At 34.1% G+C, this 20,542-nt stretch overlaps 1 protein-coding gene across 34 annotated transcripts; it reads left to right on the top strand.

Moving 5' to 3' along the window:
• The first annotated feature begins 9,127 nt into the window (after window positions 1–9,127).
• On the top strand, window positions 9,128–19,191 carry LOC145557734 (AP3-complex subunit beta-A-like). Of its 34 annotated transcripts, XM_081618977.1 has the most exons (17): window positions 9,128–9,394; window positions 9,583–9,637; window positions 9,741–9,842; window positions 10,696–10,774; window positions 11,293–11,379; window positions 11,503–11,596; window positions 12,015–12,104; window positions 12,550–12,583; window positions 12,981–13,064; window positions 13,180–13,236; window positions 13,490–13,582; window positions 14,446–14,524; window positions 14,638–14,682; window positions 14,786–14,845; window positions 15,975–16,131; window positions 17,200–17,451; window positions 17,553–17,853. In XM_081618977.1, the coding sequence occupies exons 7-13, from the start codon at window positions 12,097–12,099 to the stop codon at window positions 14,676–14,678; spliced, it is 396 nt and encodes a 131-aa protein (XP_081475103.1). In that variant the 5' UTR covers window positions 9,128–9,394; window positions 9,583–9,637; window positions 9,741–9,842; window positions 10,696–10,774; window positions 11,293–11,379; window positions 11,503–11,596; window positions 12,015–12,096; the 3' UTR covers window positions 14,679–14,682; window positions 14,786–14,845; window positions 15,975–16,131; window positions 17,200–17,451; window positions 17,553–17,853. The 34 variants fall into 34 exon arrangements, 24 of the variants coding, with proteins under 24 accessions (XP_081475103.1, XP_081475106.1, XP_081475110.1 ...); XM_081618980.1 differs by lacking the exon at window positions 14,786–14,845; XM_081618984.1 differs by lacking the exon at window positions 15,975–16,131.
• The last annotated feature ends 1,351 nt before the right edge of the window (window positions 19,192–20,542 follow it).

The following is a 20,542-nucleotide window of genomic DNA, read 5'->3' as shown; positions in this document are numbered from 1 at the left end:
ATAAAAAAGAAAAAAAACTATTATCGTTCTTTTTGGGTTTTTGTAAAACAAAATTAAAAAATAAAAAATTATCAAACGTACCAGGTGGCACGCGCAACTGTCAAAGTTGCGCGAGCCCTCTAAGCGCAAGTTCAGAAGTTGCGTGCGGCCCTTCCGCGCAACTCTCTGACTTGCGCGCGCCCACTGTTCAATGTTGACTTTGACTCGTTACGAGCGATGTTATACGGAGAAAACGATATTTCCGCTTCAAGGTTAATCATTAAGTAGGTGCTAAAAATATCTCTTTGGCTAACAACTTTGTTTAACTTAGTTACTTTTACTTTGATCGTCTTTTTTTTTTCTTTTCCAAAAAAAATGTTTTTTTATCGTTCTTTTTGCGTTTTCCCAAACAAAAGAGTCTTTTATTGTTCATTATGCATTTTTTTGAGAAAAAAAAAAAAACCCAGCGTGTGGCAGGTGCTACTCTCGAACATGCACTTTCCACCTTAGCGCAAGACGAAAAGTTGCACGCAATACTGTTCTCGATTATGATGATTCATTACGTAATTTTTAATCGAACTAATGATATTACTTCCCATATGGTTCGTCATTAGAAGTTCGCATCCCTTAATAGGACGTCATCAATATTCCCATTTTTAAACATGTCCATTTTCGTGTTCATCATTTTTTTTAGTTGTAATTGATCAACCTTGATTTAAAAGTATAATTTATTTATCTCTTCTATGGTTTAAAAAAAAATCCTGAGAACCTTACTTGGGATGATTGCCTCACACGAAAAAAAAAAGAGAAATAGAATGAAAGAAAAAAAAGAAAAATTGTTCTTAAAAAAAAGAGTATGATACAAAAAAGAGAGAAGATAATGAATGATGAAATCGAGAAAATGATATAATTAATTCTTGGATTTTACATTCGAAGGCCATCATTCTTTTTAAGAATATAGTAATATATTATCCTTTAAAGATGAGCAATATGAGAATCATAATTAAAAAACGATATAGATCTCTATTGTAATCTAAATGATCAACTTATACCAAAGTATATTTGATCATTTTAAGGAGTGTGTTTGGGTCGATTGATATTTCTAAAATTTGATGAGCATTTTTCAATCCAATTTTCTTGTCTTTCTCTTCTACCTTTTTCGAAAACAATTTATTTAAGGGAAATTCTACATGGTGGCCTCCTACTTTTAAGTTTTCCACGTGGGAGACACACTTTTTTCCAACTCTCTCAAGTGGCACTATGGTTTTGCAAAATTATGTATAGTGTCCTTTTTTTTAGTTTATGGCTAACTTTTATAATTAAAATGGTTGACCTTAGGTTTTTTAATTTAAAAATTAATTAAATTATATTTTAAAATAATAAAATAAAAAAAAAAGAATTTTTTTAAAAAAAAAAAAAAACATCCCAAACCCACGACCACCCTCCCACCACCACGTCCACCCTCCCACCACCACGTCCACCATCCACAACCCCAACCCCCATACACCACCAGCGCCCAGAATCCCTTTTTACCGCGCCGGCGGCCCCGTCCCCCTACCCACTGAACCCACCACGACACCACCTGAACCCCATATCCCAAACCCGAAACCCCCAAATACCCAACTCGAAACCCCTTAAAAACCCTATCCCACCAATTTAAACCCCGAATTAGACCCTCCCCCACCCTTGAAACTCCGACGCCCAAGGTTTTGAGGGTGGGAAAGGTCCTTATTTTGGGGTTTAACGTGGCGGGGGTGGTTTATTCAGGTTTCGGGTCGGATATTTGGGGGTTTCAGGTGGTGGGTTTAGTGGGTAGGGGGACGAGATGGGTTGTCGGAATGGTGAAAGTTGTCTGGATGGCGGCGAAGGGTGGGGGAGGGCTGGGTTGTCGGAATGGTGAAGGTCGCCGCCTTTCGGGATGGTGGTGGTGGGGAGGGTGGTCGTAGGTTGGGGGAATGGGGGCTGCGAATTTTCTTTCTTTTTTTTTTTTAAAGAATTTGATTTTTTAAAAAAAAAAATTAATTGTGGTTAACCAAAAAATCAAAAGGTTAGCCATAAAACCTAAAAAAGGGCACTGTACGTAATTTTTCAAAACTTGGATGCCACTTGAGAGAATTGGAAAAAAGTGTGTCTCCCACGTGGAAAACTTAAAAGTAGGAGGCCACCATGTAGAATTCCCCTTTATTTAAAGTAAAATCCTTAGATGATTACCTTATTGAAGTCAACACAAATCATGACATTCCATTAACGATTGTTCGTGAATTTTTTGACATTCTTCATCAACAAACTTGCTTAAAGTGAATTCGTATTACAAGGATTAAAAAAAAAAGAAATAAAACAATCATTTTGACTTTAATTCATTATTTGAATGCTTGGCAGAAAAGATTTAAAACGTGCCCAATTTCTTTTGATACACATTACTAGATCATATTCCACATTCGCATACTAGTCCTATCATGGGTAACAAATCAGCATTGGAGAAACTTAGAAAGGAACTCCAAAACCTTAAGGCCCTACATGAAGAAGAAGCCCAAATGAAGGCTCATAAAAATGCAGTAAAGGCTAAAATAAAAGAAGAGAAAGAAAAAGAAAACATTCTACAAGAAAAAGCAAGAGCCGAAAGAGTAGAGGTCTTGGAGAAACTTGTCCTTCGAGCTAGCTTAGAGAATAAGTACTTCAAGTATGAGCTTGCACCACAACCTAGTGGCAAGACTCTCCCAGAAAAGTTCTTGACTACGGATTTGTCAATCTTTTAGGTTACAAACAATCCTAGGACTCATTTAATGAGCTTTATTGGAATTGAAAGGGGTTGAGCATAGCTTATATGCATGTACTTTTCCTCTTTCATTGGACCCAATTGTTAGATCATGGTTTTATAACCTCGATGCAAAACAAACTTCCACTTGGAGTGACATTGTAAAAGCGTTTTTATCCCAATATGGAGAAAACATCGAGCTCACAACTATCTTGCGCAATAATCTTGAATTGCTTAAGCAAGAGGAAGTATAAGGCTTTACCGACTTCTTTTTCAGATGGCGATCAAAGGTTGCTCTTCTTTCACAAAGACCTCCGGATCATGAACTTGTCCCAAAGTTCATAGACAATATGTCTCCACCATACAAGTGTCATTTAAAATACCTTAGTTTAGACACATTTCAAAAGGTCTATATTATGGGAACATTAATTGAAAGGGACTTGATAAATGAAACCATGAATCATATAGATGGACTAGATTTTTAGAGAGGATTTCACCTACGCTGGAAACGGACAAAGCTCGAAGACGCAATCTCAAGAAATTGTTAACAATTCAAGATGTAGCACCTTAGGTCTTGTTTTGTTTATTTCCTTTTATGATAAACTAAGAGATTCATGCTGTCAAATCTACTTATTTTGTACTCTCATTAATTAATGAATAAAAAATTCTATTATCAAGTACGTCCATCTTGTTCTCTTTTCATTCTCTTTATTATTATTAGCTCAAATTAAATGAAACATATACATACAAACAGGCAATATCAAAAGGCATACATACTTAAAACTTTAAGAATCTTGATGAGTTTTGGCTTACTATATTTATCGAATGAAAAGAGGCCCATCTTTGGCCTACAAAGAAAGGATATGATGATTTCACCAACATAGGAGGCAACTTGAAACTCCACAAAGATAATCCAATGTTCTTAACCTTAGAGAAAATCCATCTTTTTGGCAGCCCTTTTGAGCCTCGTCAGTTGAGCCTTAGTTATTCAGCCTACATTATTCCATACCTTGGGATGGGAATGGTGCAAAGAGACACAAATAGGAAATTGAGGGAACAAAACATAAAAGGGGGACACAAAGTTAGTCTAGACCCAAAGAGCCAATGGAAAAGAAAGAAAAAATCATTCTAAACTTAAAACAAAACTTGTCAAAAAAAAGAAAGGAAAAAAAAAAGAGATAGAAGGCAAGGAAAAGGCACCGAATGTAGGATTTTCCACACAAAGAAAAAAGGTTTTAATTTGAGAAGCACTAAAAGTAAAGGATTTTGGGAGTATACTTGAGTCTGTCCATTCTTCATAACCCCAAGCCTAGCCACGTTACAACCTTGGAAAGGCCCTCCTTAAGGAAGACCCTTGACAAGGGAATACACGCGTCGTCAAATGTCGATCCCTAGATCAAATACAATTTATACAACCTAAACAAACCTAATACGAGTATAAGGCAAGCATAGGGGTCGAACCATAGGGAACAAATAAACACCACCAAATATTATCGACAACTAAGCTAATCAGGAATAGGAGGTAAGTAAACTAAAGTCTAGAGATGATAAAACAAGAAATAAAACACTAAGGGAAACAGTTTAGGTATAACATTCACTCAAACATAAACAAAGGCATAGAAGTTGAATTAATCATGAACTAAACATGCATGAATATCGATATAAGGGGTCCAATCTAGCCACCTTTCGGGGTCAATTGGCTTCTCCTAACATAGCCTCTATGCTTCCACATTAGAACCATATACTAGGAGGTGCTATCAAATAACAATCGATACAAATGAATCTTGCTAGGTCCGCTATCGCATCTTCTAACAATAATTCACTCCCCATCGACTAACAACATGCATTTTGCAAGTAGTTTGAAGTATATCAAGCATATAAAGACTTTAGTCACAAACAAATCAATTCTAATCCCTAGAACATGCTCCAGATTTAACTAAACCACAACCATCCCTTAATGGGAAATTACCCGCTAATCATGCCAACAACAAGATTAATTAATAAATAACCAAGCATTAACATAATTAACAAGCAATACTAACAAATAAAACAAGAATAAATTAGCAAGTAAAGAGTAAAAAGATGCTCATTGATTGAAGTTGAAGGTCTATAAAGAGCTTGATTAAGCTTCTTCTTCAAAATCCAAGATCAACAATATAGAAACCCTCACTTTCTCTCTCTAAATTACTCTAACCCTAATCTAAACCTAGAGAGAGAAGCTCTCCTAAAACTAATTAAGAGAATAATAAAATAATAGTTGCTTTGATAATTACCCAAAAATGGGTATTTATACTAAGCTAAGAAAAATAGAAAATTAAAGAAAGAAAGAAAAGGAAAATAAAATAAAGAAAATAGAACTAAGGAATAAAAAATAGGAAAAGGAAAATTCCATAATAACCCTTAAAAGCCAAATTCAGAGCACTTGCAATAGAGAAAATTTTCTCCTCTAGAATTTTTTTTCCCCCAAAAAAAGTATCCCACCAACAAAATTTCTCAAAAAAAATCTAGAAAAAATGAGATTTTTTTCTCTTGGAGAAAATTTTCTCAACTTGATTGTTGCTGACTTTTGGTGGGGTATGGCGCAGGTTTTTGTGTTTTTTTCTTTTTTTTTTTTATTAATTTTGTGTGGGGCCCACCATAAAGTTAACATTAATTAATATTTCAATGGTAAAAATACAATGTTGTGGTGAGTTTAATTGTCAGCCATTGATCTTCTTACACGTGTCATTTTTTGGAAGAGCTTTGTTCTAACAGTAAATATATTACCGTTTTAGTGTAAAACGGCTATTTTGTATACAGTAAATTATTTTTAAAAAAAAACTAAAATTACCAACGGAAAAAAAACTTGATCTATAAATAGACATCCATTTTTCAATATTTTGATACTATGAAAATATCGTTTTTTACTCTTTAAATTTCATAATTGTATCATTCAAGTGTGTAATTTTTTTTCCCCTAAATTTTTTTGATATTTTGTTCCCTTTTTTAAAAGTAAAAATGGATCCTAGTAATCCCAATCGTTCACAAAATCTGAACGACTTTGATCCTTCATCACTTATGAATCATCCACAATTTTCTCAGTTTTTTCAAATGTTTGGAGGTAATTTTCCAAATTTTCCTAATTTTCCACCACAACAACCACCTCCAGAAGAAACAACTTCACCAACTCACCAAAATTACAACCAGTCTCCACAAATCTATCAAGGAAGTAATAGTCAATTCATTAGTGATGAAGAAGAAATCGTTCCAGAGACACCACAGTATCCGCCAGAGCGAAATAAGCCAATTCCAGTTGCAACAAACACCCGTGACTGGTCTGTTAAAGAGGAAGAAGCTCTAATTGAGGCTTACTTCAACAATTGCACAGACGCAATTATTGGCAAAGATAGAAAATTTGCTGACCTTTGGAGAGATATACATCGAGAATATGATGCGGCTCATCTATCTCGACCACATGAAATTCCAGAGCGGAACAAGAACATGTTGGAGACTCATTGGAGGAGGATGGCTGCTGACCTACTCATTTGGGCAAGTGTTATGGAAGAAGCTGGTAAAATAACGGGAAGTGGGTACAATGATAGTGATGTGGTAAAAAATGCCCATGAATTGTTTCGAAGGTCCTGTCAAAATCCGCCAAGGAATTTTAAATTTCAATTTGCGTGGGGAAAGGTGAATGAATATCCAAAGTGGAGAAAGTTCATGAGGTGGGGTCTGAATAAGGAAGAAAGAAAGAAAGTTGATGCTGAACACAAAGCGGAAAAAGAACTTGAAGAGAGCAGCGGTAGTGGTAAAAGAACTAGAGACGATGCTACTAGTTGCTTTGTATCTGGAGGTATGAGTCGCCCTGAAGGTGTTAAGAAAGCCAAGGCCAGAAGAAAAGGCAAAGGGTTAGCATCAGAAGATTTGATTGTTGTTGGTGAACAGATGAAAGTTTACAATGATAAACGTGATGTTGAGGTAAGCCTTAAACAAAAGAAACTTGATTTTGATATACAAAAGGAAATGAGGAAGCAAAGACAACTAGAGTTGGAGGAGAAAAATCTCCAAATGCAACAAGAGAAGATGGAGGCAGATAAACTGAATCGAAAATTCGATACATTGCAAGTCTTGTTGTCTAAGACATCGCTTAATGAAATGGAAGAGAAGTTTAAGCAGAAATTACTCCAGGAACTGTACGGGTAAAAATGACCACTTAGTATTTTGGCTTGGCATTGTATTGTCTTGTTTCTGACATTAATTATGTAGTTTTAATTATGACATTGTGTAGTCTTATCCATTGCATTGTGTAGTCTTGTTTCTGACATTATGTAGTCTTATCTAGCTATGTCATTGTGTAGTCTTATTTATGTCATTGTGTAGTCTTATTTATGTCATTGTGTAATCTTTATGGTACTCTGTCATTGTGTAGTAATCTTATTTATGTCATTGTGTAGTCTTATTTTTGTCATTCTATATGAACAAATGTGCCTCATTCATTCTAATATAAAGACTATGTGAATGGTTTGCAATACACATTCAAAACATCATCCACATAAATTTACTAAAATTAACACAAATGTTGTTTCAAAAAAGCTCTTCAAGCTCAAGTTCTTCATCTGATAGTAATGAAGAATTTCACCAAGTTATTGACGACCTTGTCAATAATCACTTACCATCTATATTGTACCCAACACCTCCACCTCGAGATCAACGTAATAATACAAATGCTCATACTCGGATTCAAATGGATAGAAATCATGAGCAAGGGCACAACCAATTGTTCAACGACTACTTTGCGGATCATCCTGTATATAATGAAAGTCAGTTTCGCCGGAGGTTTCGGATGAAACGACCTCTGTTTTGTAAGATTGTGAATAAGATTGTGGAAAATGATGTGTTTTTCCAGCAAAGGCGAAATGCATCTGGGAAGTTGGGGTTGTCTGGACTACAAAAATGCACGGCAGCGATGAGAATGTTAGCGTATGGGGTGGCTCCTGACGCAGTTGACGAGTATCTACGTATGGGTCAAACAACTGCACGGAAATGTCTTAAAAACTTTTGTGAAGGGGTCATCAAGGTATTTGAAGCTGAATATTTACGCAGCCCGACGGACGAAGACCTACGAAAGATCCTGTATAGAAATGACCAACGGGGTTTTCCAGGGATGATTGGCAGTATTGATTGTATGCATTGGGAGTGGAAGAATTGCCCTAATGCATGGAAAGGTCAATATTGCGGACGAAATAAGAATGCAACCCTCATTTTAGAAGCAGTTGCAGATGAAGATCTATGGATATGGCATTCTTTTTTTGGTATTCCAGGTTCTTGTAATGACCTTAATGTACTTTACCGTTCACCAGTTTTTACTGATGTGTTGCAAGGTCGAGCACCTCCAGTGAAGTTTAATGTCAATGGCCATGAATATAATATGGCTTACTACCTAGCTGATGGTATTTATCCGAGTTGGGCTACTTTTGTGCAAGGATTTACCAATCCTCAAACTCATAAGCATAAGCTTTTTGCTGAACGACAAGCTGCTGCACGTAAAGATGTCGAACGTGCATTTGGTGTCCTACAAGCGAGGTTTGCAATTGTACGACAACCAGCTCTTGCTTATGATGAAGATGTGCTAGCTGACATTATGAAGGCTTGTATCATAATTCATAACATGATAGTAGAGAATGAACGAGATACTTATAAAAATGCTGAAGTAACAAGAAGATATTACGAAACAGATCGCCCAATGTCACGTCTAGGAGGTGAAGCTAGTACAAGTGGTACTCCAAATAATGATGAGACATTTCAGTTTCAAACAGGACGTCCTATCGACATTAATAAATATTTGGAGATAAGGGATGCTATGCGCAATAGACGAACTCATCAATCCTTGAAAGATGACTTGATAGAGCACATTTGGGAAAAGTTTGGTGACAATAACCCTTAAAATCTAATGACGCTTTAATCATCATGTATCGTAATCATATTTTACTTTTTATTAATGTAATGCATTTCTAGTTTTGTTACTTATGTCTTCCACTAATCATTATTATTTAATTAGTTCGTAATTAATTAAAGTCACAATTTAATTATCATCAGTATATGAATAATAATTATTATAATAATTGAAAATAAGTAAGAGAGAGAATATAGTGGGGTATAGTGAAAAGTAAGAAAGAGAGTGGTGAGGGAATTTTTTGGTTTGTTGTTGGTGGGATGGAAAAAATTCTTTCTTTAAAAATCTGATGCGGAGGAGAGGGAAAGTTAGAGAGAGAGTGGTGAGGGAATTTTTTTTTTATATCTGCTGATAGTGCTCTCAAGGGTTAAGGTAGCATTTTTTTTACTTTTCCTTATGAACAGTAAATTACCGGTTTTGTCCCTAATTCATGCTTATTTTTTCTGCTGAAAATCCTTATGAAGAGTGATTTGGGGACTTTTCCCTTGCTTCATTAATTTTTTTAAATTTATTTTCCATTTTTTTGCACATGGAGTTGTCAGCTTAGAAACTCCAATCAGTGGTTTCTCTTTCCTCTCGAATCATCTGTATTCTCTCATACCTCCTTTTTCTCTCTCCTTCCTTCGCGATATCGCCATCGATCTATCAACAATGGTTAGAGGATCGCTCAAAAACTTGATGAGCAGATTGGTCAGCTTATGTAGTACAGGCCTCTTTCAGAACAAGAGGTTTTCATTCTTTCTCTTTCTTCAATTTGAATGTGCTAGATCCATTTTTTTTTTCATCTATTTGTTAATTTTGGGATATTTGTTTTGTTTTTTTAGGGTTTCTGGTACATGAAAATTTTGGGATTTTTGTTTTGTTTTTGAGGGTTTCTGGTTCCCGAAACAATTTAGGGTTTTTGCGTTTGTTTCAGGCAAGCTTCAACAATCTTCAATGGCGGACGATGATTACAATGACATGGATATGGGGTAACTTCTCTTCTAATTAATTCATTTTTTCGCGAATTATCGTATTTTTCACTAATTAAGCTCTTTCTCCTTCCCCTGCACACTGAACACTGATTAAAACCAGACTTTGAAGATTCTAAATTGCCATGGCACGAGCACAATATTGAAGATTCTGGAACGATTTCTTCAAGCTGAGAAATTCTTCAGTAAGCTCATCGAGAAAGAGGTATTTTCTGATCTACTAGCTCTTTAATTTTTAATTCGAATTCTATCAGCTTTAATTTTGATTATTAGTAGTGTTGTTTTTCTTGAATTGATTAGAAAAATGTATGGGCTAATTTGGCTAATCATTTCTCTCACCTCACTTTCTCTCTCTACAAATGGGTGTTTTCGTAAACTGGTGTTTTTCTTTTTAAGGAACAATTTTTATTGCTTAATTATTGTATTAATTGAGAAGGTTTTAGTTAGTGAAGTCGGGAAATCTGGCTTATTTCAACATTTATTAGACAATTATTTCATGAATTGTTGGGAGAATTATTGTGGGTTTTACTGTTTACATTTATGTAAGTTGATGATTTGTGGGTTTGACATTTAATCGAAATTTTGGTGACCAAACCAACAAAGCAGCGATGATGAAGTCGAGGTTTCAGTCTTTGAGCTATTGAGGTTTTTGTGTTTATTATGAGCTAACTAAAGTACTTATTATTATTGTTAATTACGATCATGTATAAATTAGATCCAACCACCAAAAGGTATCATAGCTTGTGTTATGCTCTTCTTAGGATGAAATGAAATAATTGGTCACTTTTCATGACTTGGACTCAATTAATTGATTACAAGGAAACAATAGTTTATGAATTTTTAAGAATTTGAATGCTTCAAAATCTTGGATGAATAGTTAGTTCAATGATAACTGGTGTCAGTTCATGATATATCCCTGGTTTGTTACATGTTATTGTATCAATTGTATCTTTGTTTGAATGTAGACGGCTAAGTTTTAGAGTTTTATGTGTTGGTCATTAGTTGCTTTCTTAAAGGTTGATAGATATTCACTTTTTAATTGTGGTTTCTGAATCCAGATTTGAGAAGATTACACTTCAAAGGCCCAAATCATCATCTAATTTTAATCAAGTTGAAGATTCTAGAACGAGTTCTTCTGTATGATTTTCTTTAACTTGATCTATTTTAATCAAATTTTGTTATGCTTAAATATTGTTAATATAATCTTGTTATTGTTCTTTGAAAATTTCTCTCAATTGAATTCTGCATTTCCAATTTTCTAGGTTGGTTATACCTTCGAAATGACTTATTAATGGCTAATTTAAAAAAAGAAGTGAATGGGTGTTTGATTATTAGTTCATTCAACTTGAATAATGTAGAAATGTTGAATATTTGCTTGTTGTATGTTTTGATTTTCTACTTAGTATCAGAATCTCGGTGATGTTCTTTGATAATCTCTTGTTAATAAGATAATTTTCATGCCAATTGGTTATGATGATTTATCAATGGGGAGTTAAGAGAAAGAAGTAGGTGGGTGTTTAATCTGTTTATTAAATTGGTGGTGAGAGGGAGCGAGTATAGTGAGAATTTGACCAAGCAAAAGATGAGTTTATTCCTTTTATAAATTTCTATCATTTTTTATAATGTTTAATCAATCTCAAATGCCATCTCTCTAGGTCGGATAAGCTTTCTGGAAGAATATCGAACTATTGAAGCTTGTGAAAAGCTTTGTGACATTACTCACTCTTATCTTGGTCCTAATGGTATCCCTCTGGTTTTTTTTTTCACTGATTTATGATGGAGTTTTTTTTTATTTGCTGAAATTTGATATTTTTGCTGTTTTATTGACTGTTTTTTCCGATTATTTTAACTTTGTATCTAAACAGATCAACAAGGAAGATGGAGAACTTGAATTGAAACTGGAGTGATAAGTAAAGTGACATTTTCCGCTCTTTAGGACCTTTTAAATAGCAGCATCAAGTGAGTTTCATGCTCTCCAAGGCCTTTAGTTTCCAGTATCTTTCTTGTTTATGTTTAATCCATTACGCATGTTTAGTTTGGTGAATTTGAATTTTGGGTTTTGTTTATTTATGCAATTAGATTAAAATCGTGTTTATGGATGGGTATTGTTGGATTTCTGTTTAGAGTAGCTTAAAAAATTGAAGTTAGTTTGGTAATTAGATCCAAATAATGTGACTATTATCGAATTGCACACTAGATTAAAGGTCACTTTTTTAATTAGATCCAAATAATGTGAACTATTTCGGAAAGCAGAAGATTAAAGGTCACTTTTTTAATTATTCATCTCCCATATTTTCAATTGCTATTTTCCCCCAATTTTTAGAAATATTTGAAAATCCTAATTCTTCTATTTTCGTTTGATTGACATACTTTGTAGCGGTTGAGTTTATAAATCTGATCATCATGTCGCAGAGCTCTTTCAAGCTTCAACATTTGAGGCTACCAGTCTACAGGATTATATGGCCAGGTAGTTAATTAACTATTTTTCGGAAATTAGACCCACCAATTATTAGTTTATTACTCTCATACATTATAAGTATTTTTTAGCTGTTACTTTCAAATTGTAATTATATATAATGCAATTTGTTGAAAGAGTGTAATTTTTTATTTCCTTTGAAAAGAGAAGTGATTAATAAGTTATACTACGTAATATAAAATGGAGGAAGTATTAATTAATATGAGTCGGTCATTTATGGATGTATATGCTCAATGGTTGGTGTTCATGCTGCCAAGTTTACTCTTGTACTGTCAAAAACCATGACTTTGGACATAAATTTTGATGATTTTAATGTTCAAGTCATTGAAGATATACCTTGTCGAGTAAACCATCTTTTGTTTTCTTATATTATATTGATTCAATATTGGTGGTACTTTTGTGGTCTTTAATGATACATTGTATCTTATGATGATAGGATGAAAATGGTGAAATTATTTATGGTGGAGACGGTAAACCCTTGATTCTTACAAAAGGAACTGGTTTCATATCTGAAGATCTTGCTTTAAGGTGTCCCCATAATTGTCACAATGGTTACGTAAATGATAAAGAGAACATAGAGGTTTGCTGTGCCTGTAATAGCTCAATTTTACTTTCTTTAACCATATATTTGTTGTTGTGGAATATCAACTTGCTTAAAGTAGATAATGACCAATATGCTATCTGTTTTTACTGTTTCCTAAGCTGTGTTCTAAATAGGCTAAATAGGGTGGTATTCTTATCCTGCTATGTATTTGTGCTCACTTCATGGCATCCTTTCGTTGGTTAATTAAGGTTGTATTAATATATGTTATGATAGATATCTCCTAGACTACGACAACCTTGTTGATTGATTCCTCACTATCTCAGGGCTTGAATGGATCTTTAGAAGTGTATCAATTTGCAAACATCTATTCTAGATTAGCTGATTTGAATTCACTCCCAGTTGTATCGGTACTTACATTTACTACAACAATCATTGGATCTATCTATGTTTTAATGACTAATTATGCATTATATTGATATATTCTTTTGTGTTGTCTCCAACTTCCATCCTTTGCTGATACAGTTTAATATGTTCTACAAAGGTCAAGTTATAAAGGGAACTGTTCTCGTGAACAAAAAGGTAACTTGTCCACTCATTCGAGTCTCGTCGCTTAACTTTTTAGGGGTGGCAAGCAGGGTGTCTTGGTTATGGTTATGCTGCCTTGTTGAGAATATAAAGTTCTATGTATTGTTCATCTTTCATTGTTCTGTTATTTTCGGCATTAATCCATGGAGCTTGCTATCCCACCATACTAAACACTACTCCTGATTTGATTAGATTCGTTCCCCTTTTGATTATAAACTAGCATGACACATCTTCCTTTTTTCTTCAGTTTCTTTTTAATACCATTCAAGTTCGACCCTCGATGGTGAAGATTGAATATGATGAATCACTTTTGGAGGCTGCAATTGTAAATTCATTTGAGGTTGTAGCAACCAAGTAAACCAGTGCATGATTTGCTGCATTTCATTGTGCCAAGTTAATGCTATACAGTTCTACTTCCCTCATTGTTAATATTCCAAGCTTTATATGAATGTTTGGACTGCTCTTGGACCCAATAATTTGATGGTTAAGGTGTATGCAAATTGCTCATTGTGCATATTGTAAACAACAAACATAACTTCAAAGAACAAAAGCCTAACTCTAATGAACACAAAATACTTTAGTGATAGCTTTTATGTTTTACTTCCGTCAATAGATTCCTCAAGCATGGTTAAAATTCAACTCAATGGTACACACTTGAAAAAACTTAGAATTAAGGTCGGTATTGGGGGTTAGGGTTGTTTATGTTGGCACTCCCATGGTGGCTGTATGTATTATTCATAGTTGAAAACCGTTTACAATGGCAAGAGCATCTTTTTTAGCTAGAAATAAAAACATATTGAACCTAATTAGTTTGTATCAGAAAAAGGTATTATTTTAATGAAAGTACAAGAAAGAAAGCAATTCATGTTGAACAATTGAAATTAAATATAGGAAAAAAATTTAAACAGACCATTCGATCCCATGGCACCGCCCCATTAGTCTTATTACAAAGATACGGTCATTATGCTTGAAGCAAAGCAATTTCATGGTTTGTCCTAGCAAAATCAGTATGGAGTACATTCTAATTGTATATGACGACCCCACAAAGAACTAGAACCTGTCCACTTTTCCAAATGGGTAATTCCTAAATGTCTTTTACCATTAATTTGATCAATTTATAGTAAGTTGTTCTTTTTTTTCTTTAATTTTCAGTATTGTATGTTCGATTTTTATTTTCTTGGTTTTTTCCCGATTAAATATTAGGCTCAAGAAAAAAGGAAACTAAAGGTATGCCTTCATCAAAATAGGCTAAAGCTCGGGCCTGAAAGTAGAAGAATTAAAGGTCACTTTTTTAATTATTCATCTCCCATATATTTAATTCAATAGCATGTAGATTTTAATTTGAGATTAATAGAAAGGAATTTACTTTTCTTTTATTTTTGGTAAAAATTGCAGATTTGGAGACATGGAGTAAAGGAAAGCAAAAGCTTTTATAAAATGGTTTGCTTTCTAAATAGCAAGAAGCTTTTATGTTGCTAAGCTTGTGTTTAATTCCAATTATAACAGTTATGTTGCTCAAATAAGTATCAACTTGCTGCATTAGGAATTCAATGCAAAGCAATTAGATTTTGGGCTTGGCAAAGGGGGTCCCGAGGAAGCTAAGGTAAAGTTCATGTATCTACCCCCATGATGGGGACCTATGAGTTATTGAGTTGAAAATATTTTGGTGAACAAGAAGAATGGGAAAATGGTGCTTGGTTGATGATTTTTATGGAGAGAAAGAGTCCTTTATAGGAGTAAGGAAGTTGATTGGAAGAGAGGAAAGCAAAGAAATCTTGGGCAATGGAAATTAATAATATAGAGAAGAGGATGTTATTGCTAATTATGGATTGATTGTCTTGCAAAACAGGACTGTATATTCTACTGCATTTCGTTTGAGATTCTTGTATGTTGATTTTAAGTTCAATCAATTAGTCCTTTGTTCATAATGGGGATTGGGATTAATTTTTGTGGTGTAAGCATGTTAATTGTGATGGGTTTAGCTTATAAAGTTGGGATTTTTGTTAATTATATGATTTTCTTTGTGTATGATGTTCGGTAGTTGCGGTTCAACTCAATATTGGGAGTAAATTAATAATATTTGGGATTTGCTAATTGAAGTGGGTGAAATTAGATGTGTTATACTATTCTATTAGTTTTGTATACTTATGTTACATGCATAGAACTTTTAAAGAAATTTCCCCTAAGGTTGTATGTGGGAATTAGAGGTGGATAGGGTTTTGAATTTCTAGATTTTTTGTTAATCAAATTTTAGTTCAGAAGATATGAATTTCAGATTTGCCAAGAACAATAATTAATGGTTTTTACTCATGAGGCTTTGATGCTACAGGTTGTAAAGTTTGGTTTTTTATGAATTTTGTGAATCGTGAAGTAGTTTAGAACTATTTTCTAACCATGTAGATGATTGGGATGTCGTAGGTTAGTAATTTTTATGGATTGTGTTCTTTATTGAATTTAAAAATAATTTTTATTGTTCTTGATGTTGGATGAAAATAGTGAATTGAATTGTACTATAATGAACACATAGAGGGGCTGGGAGCTCACGCAATTTATTTACTTTTTTAAATATGAGGGTTTGAAAGTGAGAATACGAGGAGCAAATCGTTCATGGGATTATATTTGAGTAATAATATTTTTTTTTGGTCAAATTATGTCTTGTAGTAGCTTGTAATTATAATGGCATTTGTTTCCTTTAGTTAAGGTGTTGACTTCATTGTTCTTTAATTTTTCAGAAAATCAGTTGTTGGGGAATCTCAGCCATTTTCCGTTTGTTTCCCCCTAATTTTTCTTCTCACTTTTGCTTCCATTTTCTGTTGCCATTGTTGCCAACACCTCTATCGTCTACTGCCAAAACCTCTCAGGTTTCATTTTCCTCAACGGCTTGCTGAGGTAATTTGGTTCATTTCTCATCCCCTTTTTTTCCTAATTCTAGAATAATGATGCTGAATGAATAATGGGTTCTAAGAATTGGTTTTGGGGTCTCTTTATTGTGGGATAGGGTCTGATGCTCAATGATGAGAATCATTAGATAATAGTTGCCTAAGATACAATTGTTCTTGAGTGATTTTGAAATTGTCTCTCGGGAATTAGTCTTAAATTGTTGTGCCTTGCTTCTTACTTGTGATGCAGTTTGTTGGGTTATGCTTTCCCAATCAAGGGATGGCAACTGCATGTGATATGCCTATTTCTGTTTTGAAATTTGACACCTCTTTAGAATGATAAATAGAAGGGGAAAGGTACCAGTATAGAAGAACATTTTCAGGTTATTGTTATGGGGTCCAGTTGTCTGGGACATTATTTCTCAGGGTAGTGCTTTTTGGTCAAATAAATTTTGCAAACAGTTAGCTTGAATAAGATACTTAGGAAAAAGGTCAATGACTTTTTCTATAATCTATACTTCTTTCTAAGTAGTGAGCAGCTTAGGTCTTGTTTTGATGTTTCTAGGGGCATTAAAATGTGTAGTTCCATTTTTTTCATTACTCTGTACCATGATGATTTACGTATTGCCACAATGTGTAGGTCTTGTTTCGATGTTTCTAGGGGCATTAAAATGTGCAGTTCTTTTTTTTTCATTATTCTGTACCATGATGATTGATGTATTGCCACAATGACACATTTTCCACATTGCTATTTTGGTGGATTCTTTTTAGGATAGCATTTGTCTGAACTTTATTTTATATCATTAATAAAGAAAGGAAGGTTTAAGACAATGTTATGCTATCACATTTTTCATGTTGTGACATGAGCGTGACGCCATTAGTTTCCATTGTGATTTTCAAAAAAATTTGAAGATTCTAGGTGGCAGTACTTGATGGGTGGAATGGCTCATTTTGTGTAAATTTCTTGTTTGTTTTGGTTCCTTTGTGATATATTCAGAGCTTCCTTGTAGCCTTTTTTCCCTTAAAAAAATCAGTTATTTATTGGAGGGTTTGATGTCTCATGTCATCTGCCTCTCAGGTTGACGTTCCAACTTTGGTTCCAATGGAAGGAATTGATTCTCTTGGACAAAGTCAAATACTAAAACGGGTCCTTCAAGTCCGGTTTCATCATCATCTGCTACCCTTAAAGTTTTCATTACAGTGCAATGGAAAGAATTACCCTGTCAAGTGCGACCTGATATTGGATACTTTATAATGCCCTTAAAATGGATGTTCCAGAATTTAGAAATGAGGAATCACAGTTGCCTGGCATGTTTGAATATGTGAGAAGGTATGCCCCTTGATTATATTTGTTCTTACTCCTGTTTTTTTCTTGATTACGTGAGCTACCTGATTATCTAACTACATAAATTTGTTGAACTGCATGTGCAGATGATCAACTTAGCTGATTACAATCTTGAGAGGTGGTACTCAACATAGACATGCATGCTATCATTAAACTCTTTTTTTAATAACACTTTAGCTTGTCCTAAAACATGAATTGTAATAAAAACTTGTTAAATGGAAGCCAGAGTACATATGGAAGAATAGTCACATTCATGATTGTAATTGCAATTTTTTGGGTTTATACCAAAATTCAGAGTTGTTTAAAAAAAATATGTTGAGTTTCTCAAGCAGATATATGGGAAGACAACAAGATACTGCGCAAATTGCAGTAATCTTGCATTTTGCTCATCTTACTCACCCTAATTCCTGAATCTGATGATAACCTAGATTTTAATTTTGTTCATACTCCTATGTGACAGTTTTTGAGCTCATTTCTTTGATTCTTTTTCAATTTTTGGAGAATTGAGGAAGAATTTTATGAGTGTAAAATTGCTGGGGTGTTTTGGGGATCGTTGCCCAGTTTTCCACTTTCTTTCTCTCTCCTTTGATTATGAATATCAACATTAAACGGACCTCTCCCAAATTCCAAACCCTAAACCCACAACCTTAACCCTGAATTTTGGGTATTTTTGCTGAATCTTGAATATGTTGCAGAGGCGATGATGTTGCTTTGAGTTTTCCTAAATATTGATTTTCAAATTCAGGCATTGGAGATTGGAAGGCATTCTCTCTCCACATAAATATTGGCTATTGCTTCTTGTTGTTATTGTTGTTGTTGGGCAATAGCTTTCAATGTCCTCTTTATGCCTGAGCTATAGAAAAAAATAAAATAAAATAAAACTGAGCCTCAATAATTAGATGTTCAACGATGGAAATGACAACATAATTTTTTTTTCCTTCTGGAAATGGCATCTAAGTTGCATAACTGGTATGATTTCGGCTGAAGAATATTAACTTTTGGATTGAGGAAATCTTTAAACAGGTGGCTCTCCAAGTTTAATTCTCTCCTTAAGTGTACAATTCTATGCTATGCAATCCCTTACGATTTGGTTCAGATCAAAGTTGTCCTTGTATGAACCCAAATTTACGCACTAACATGAAAGTGGTGAGGCAGTGGGCTTTAAGGGCGGGAGAGCCTTTGGGAGTTCCGGGAGCTGTTGAGATTTGGGTTTGATTTTGGAAGGAGTTTGAATTGCTGAAAACCTTCTACAACTTATCATCAGTGTGATTAACATGATGCCCTCATGTTTGATACTTAGCCTTTGATTCTAAAAGTCTTTGCTTATGGATCATCATCCGCTGATGTGTGTGTGTTTTCTTTTTAAAATTAATCTCTTCAGTTATGGATCATCATACGCTGATGTGTGTCTTTGCTTATGGATCATCATTCGCTTATGGATCATCATACTTAGCAGTTTTTTACTCTTTTATCTTTTTTTATATATAATGGCGTTATAAGATCTCCACGACCTCATGTTATTTTATTGTGTTTTCAGTGCTTAAGGAGGTAAGAGAGATGCTCGGATGAAGTGTGATCCTACGAGGTGGAAGCCGAGGAAGAATTCTATGAAGACATATCATGTCATTTAACGGATTGGACTGGCTGTATTTATTTTATTTTACGTATCATAATCTGTAATCTTTTGCAAAATTTCAATAGTTTTTAGGGAATAAGTGTCAACAACTTATCCATTGCTTATGTAGCAGGCTCAGTTTTAATGGTTTAAAGGTTCAAACTATTATGATTGAGCTAGCAGTTCAACTAAAGTATTTTCATTAGAAACAGTGCGGATTGCTAAACTTTGATCATTATTTTAGCACGTATATTAACTTCTCCTTGGTTTTAATGGCTCTCAAAATTATGTCAAAAGAATTTTTACTGGGGTTCCACCTATTTTGATACATGTAAGGAATAACTTTGTAGTTAAATTACTTCAGAATTATTGGGACAGACTAATTTTCGTTATTGCAATGTTGAGGTTTTAGCACAATTTATATGGTGTTTGCAATTAGTTTAGTTTTTAAAGTTTTAAACAATCATTATTGGATGCTTTAAAGTTTAATCTAATTTGTATCTTGCAAAGTTTAATTATATTTAAAGTGTTAGTGTAACCCATTGTGAGAATACTTTTCCTTGGGAAATGATTATGGATTTTTTATGAAACAGGGGTAGTCTATTATCCAAAAGATAATAAATTGATGGTTAAGGATAACTATTAAGAATCAATTTATTAACTTTGTTCTTTCAGTTATGTGTCTTGTGTATTACTGGTTATAAAAGTGATGAACAAACTATTTTATGGGAGACGTAATTTGTATATACTTGTAAGAGTGAGTAAATTTTTTAGGGGAACAATATAAACCATTTAGGAGTGATAATTTATTTAAAGGTGAGGTTCGGTTAGGGGTTACTTAAGAAGTTCGGTTAGGAGTTGCTTGAGGGTTTAGTTAGGGGTTACTTGAGGGGGAGGGGTTACTCGAGTGGCTAAATCATGGATTAATTAAGGGGTTACTCGGTTATGGGTCACTTAAGAGGTTACTCGGTAAGGAGTACTTCAAGTTGTAACCCTTGCCAAGTAACCTAAGTAACCCCAACAACTCAAGTAATCCCATATCGAGAAACTCGATTAACCCTTGTTGCATGGTACAACAGGCTGCATATAAAAATTTGTGATTTTATAATATAAAGTATAGTTAATGAGATATATTTATTTGTTTGTAGGAGTAAGAGAAAATAAAAAAATAAAATAAAATAAAAAAAGGTGTAAATGGAGTAGGTTAGAGAGAAATAATAAAATAGTTGTGGACTCTTACCAAAAGAAAGTAGTGTTGCAATTATTATGAAACGGATTGTGGCAGGGTTTACTTGAGTTATCTTGTTAGGGGTTATCCGAGTTATTTAGTCAGGGGTTACTCGAGTTACTCAGTCAGGGGTTATTTGAGGGGTTGGGACAAGGGTTATTCAAGGGGTTCACTCGATCAAGGTTTACTTGAGGGGTTCACTCGGTCAAGGGTTACGTGATGGGTTACTCGAT

This window comes from Chenopodium album, chromosome 1, assembly GCF_948465745.1.
Source record: "Chenopodium album chromosome 1, dcCheAlbu1.1, whole genome shotgun sequence".
Taxonomy (NCBI): domain Eukaryota; kingdom Viridiplantae; phylum Streptophyta; class Magnoliopsida; order Caryophyllales; family Amaranthaceae; genus Chenopodium; species Chenopodium album.
Note: the sequence above shows the minus strand (reverse complement) of the source record. Positions and strands in the feature narration are given on the sequence as shown.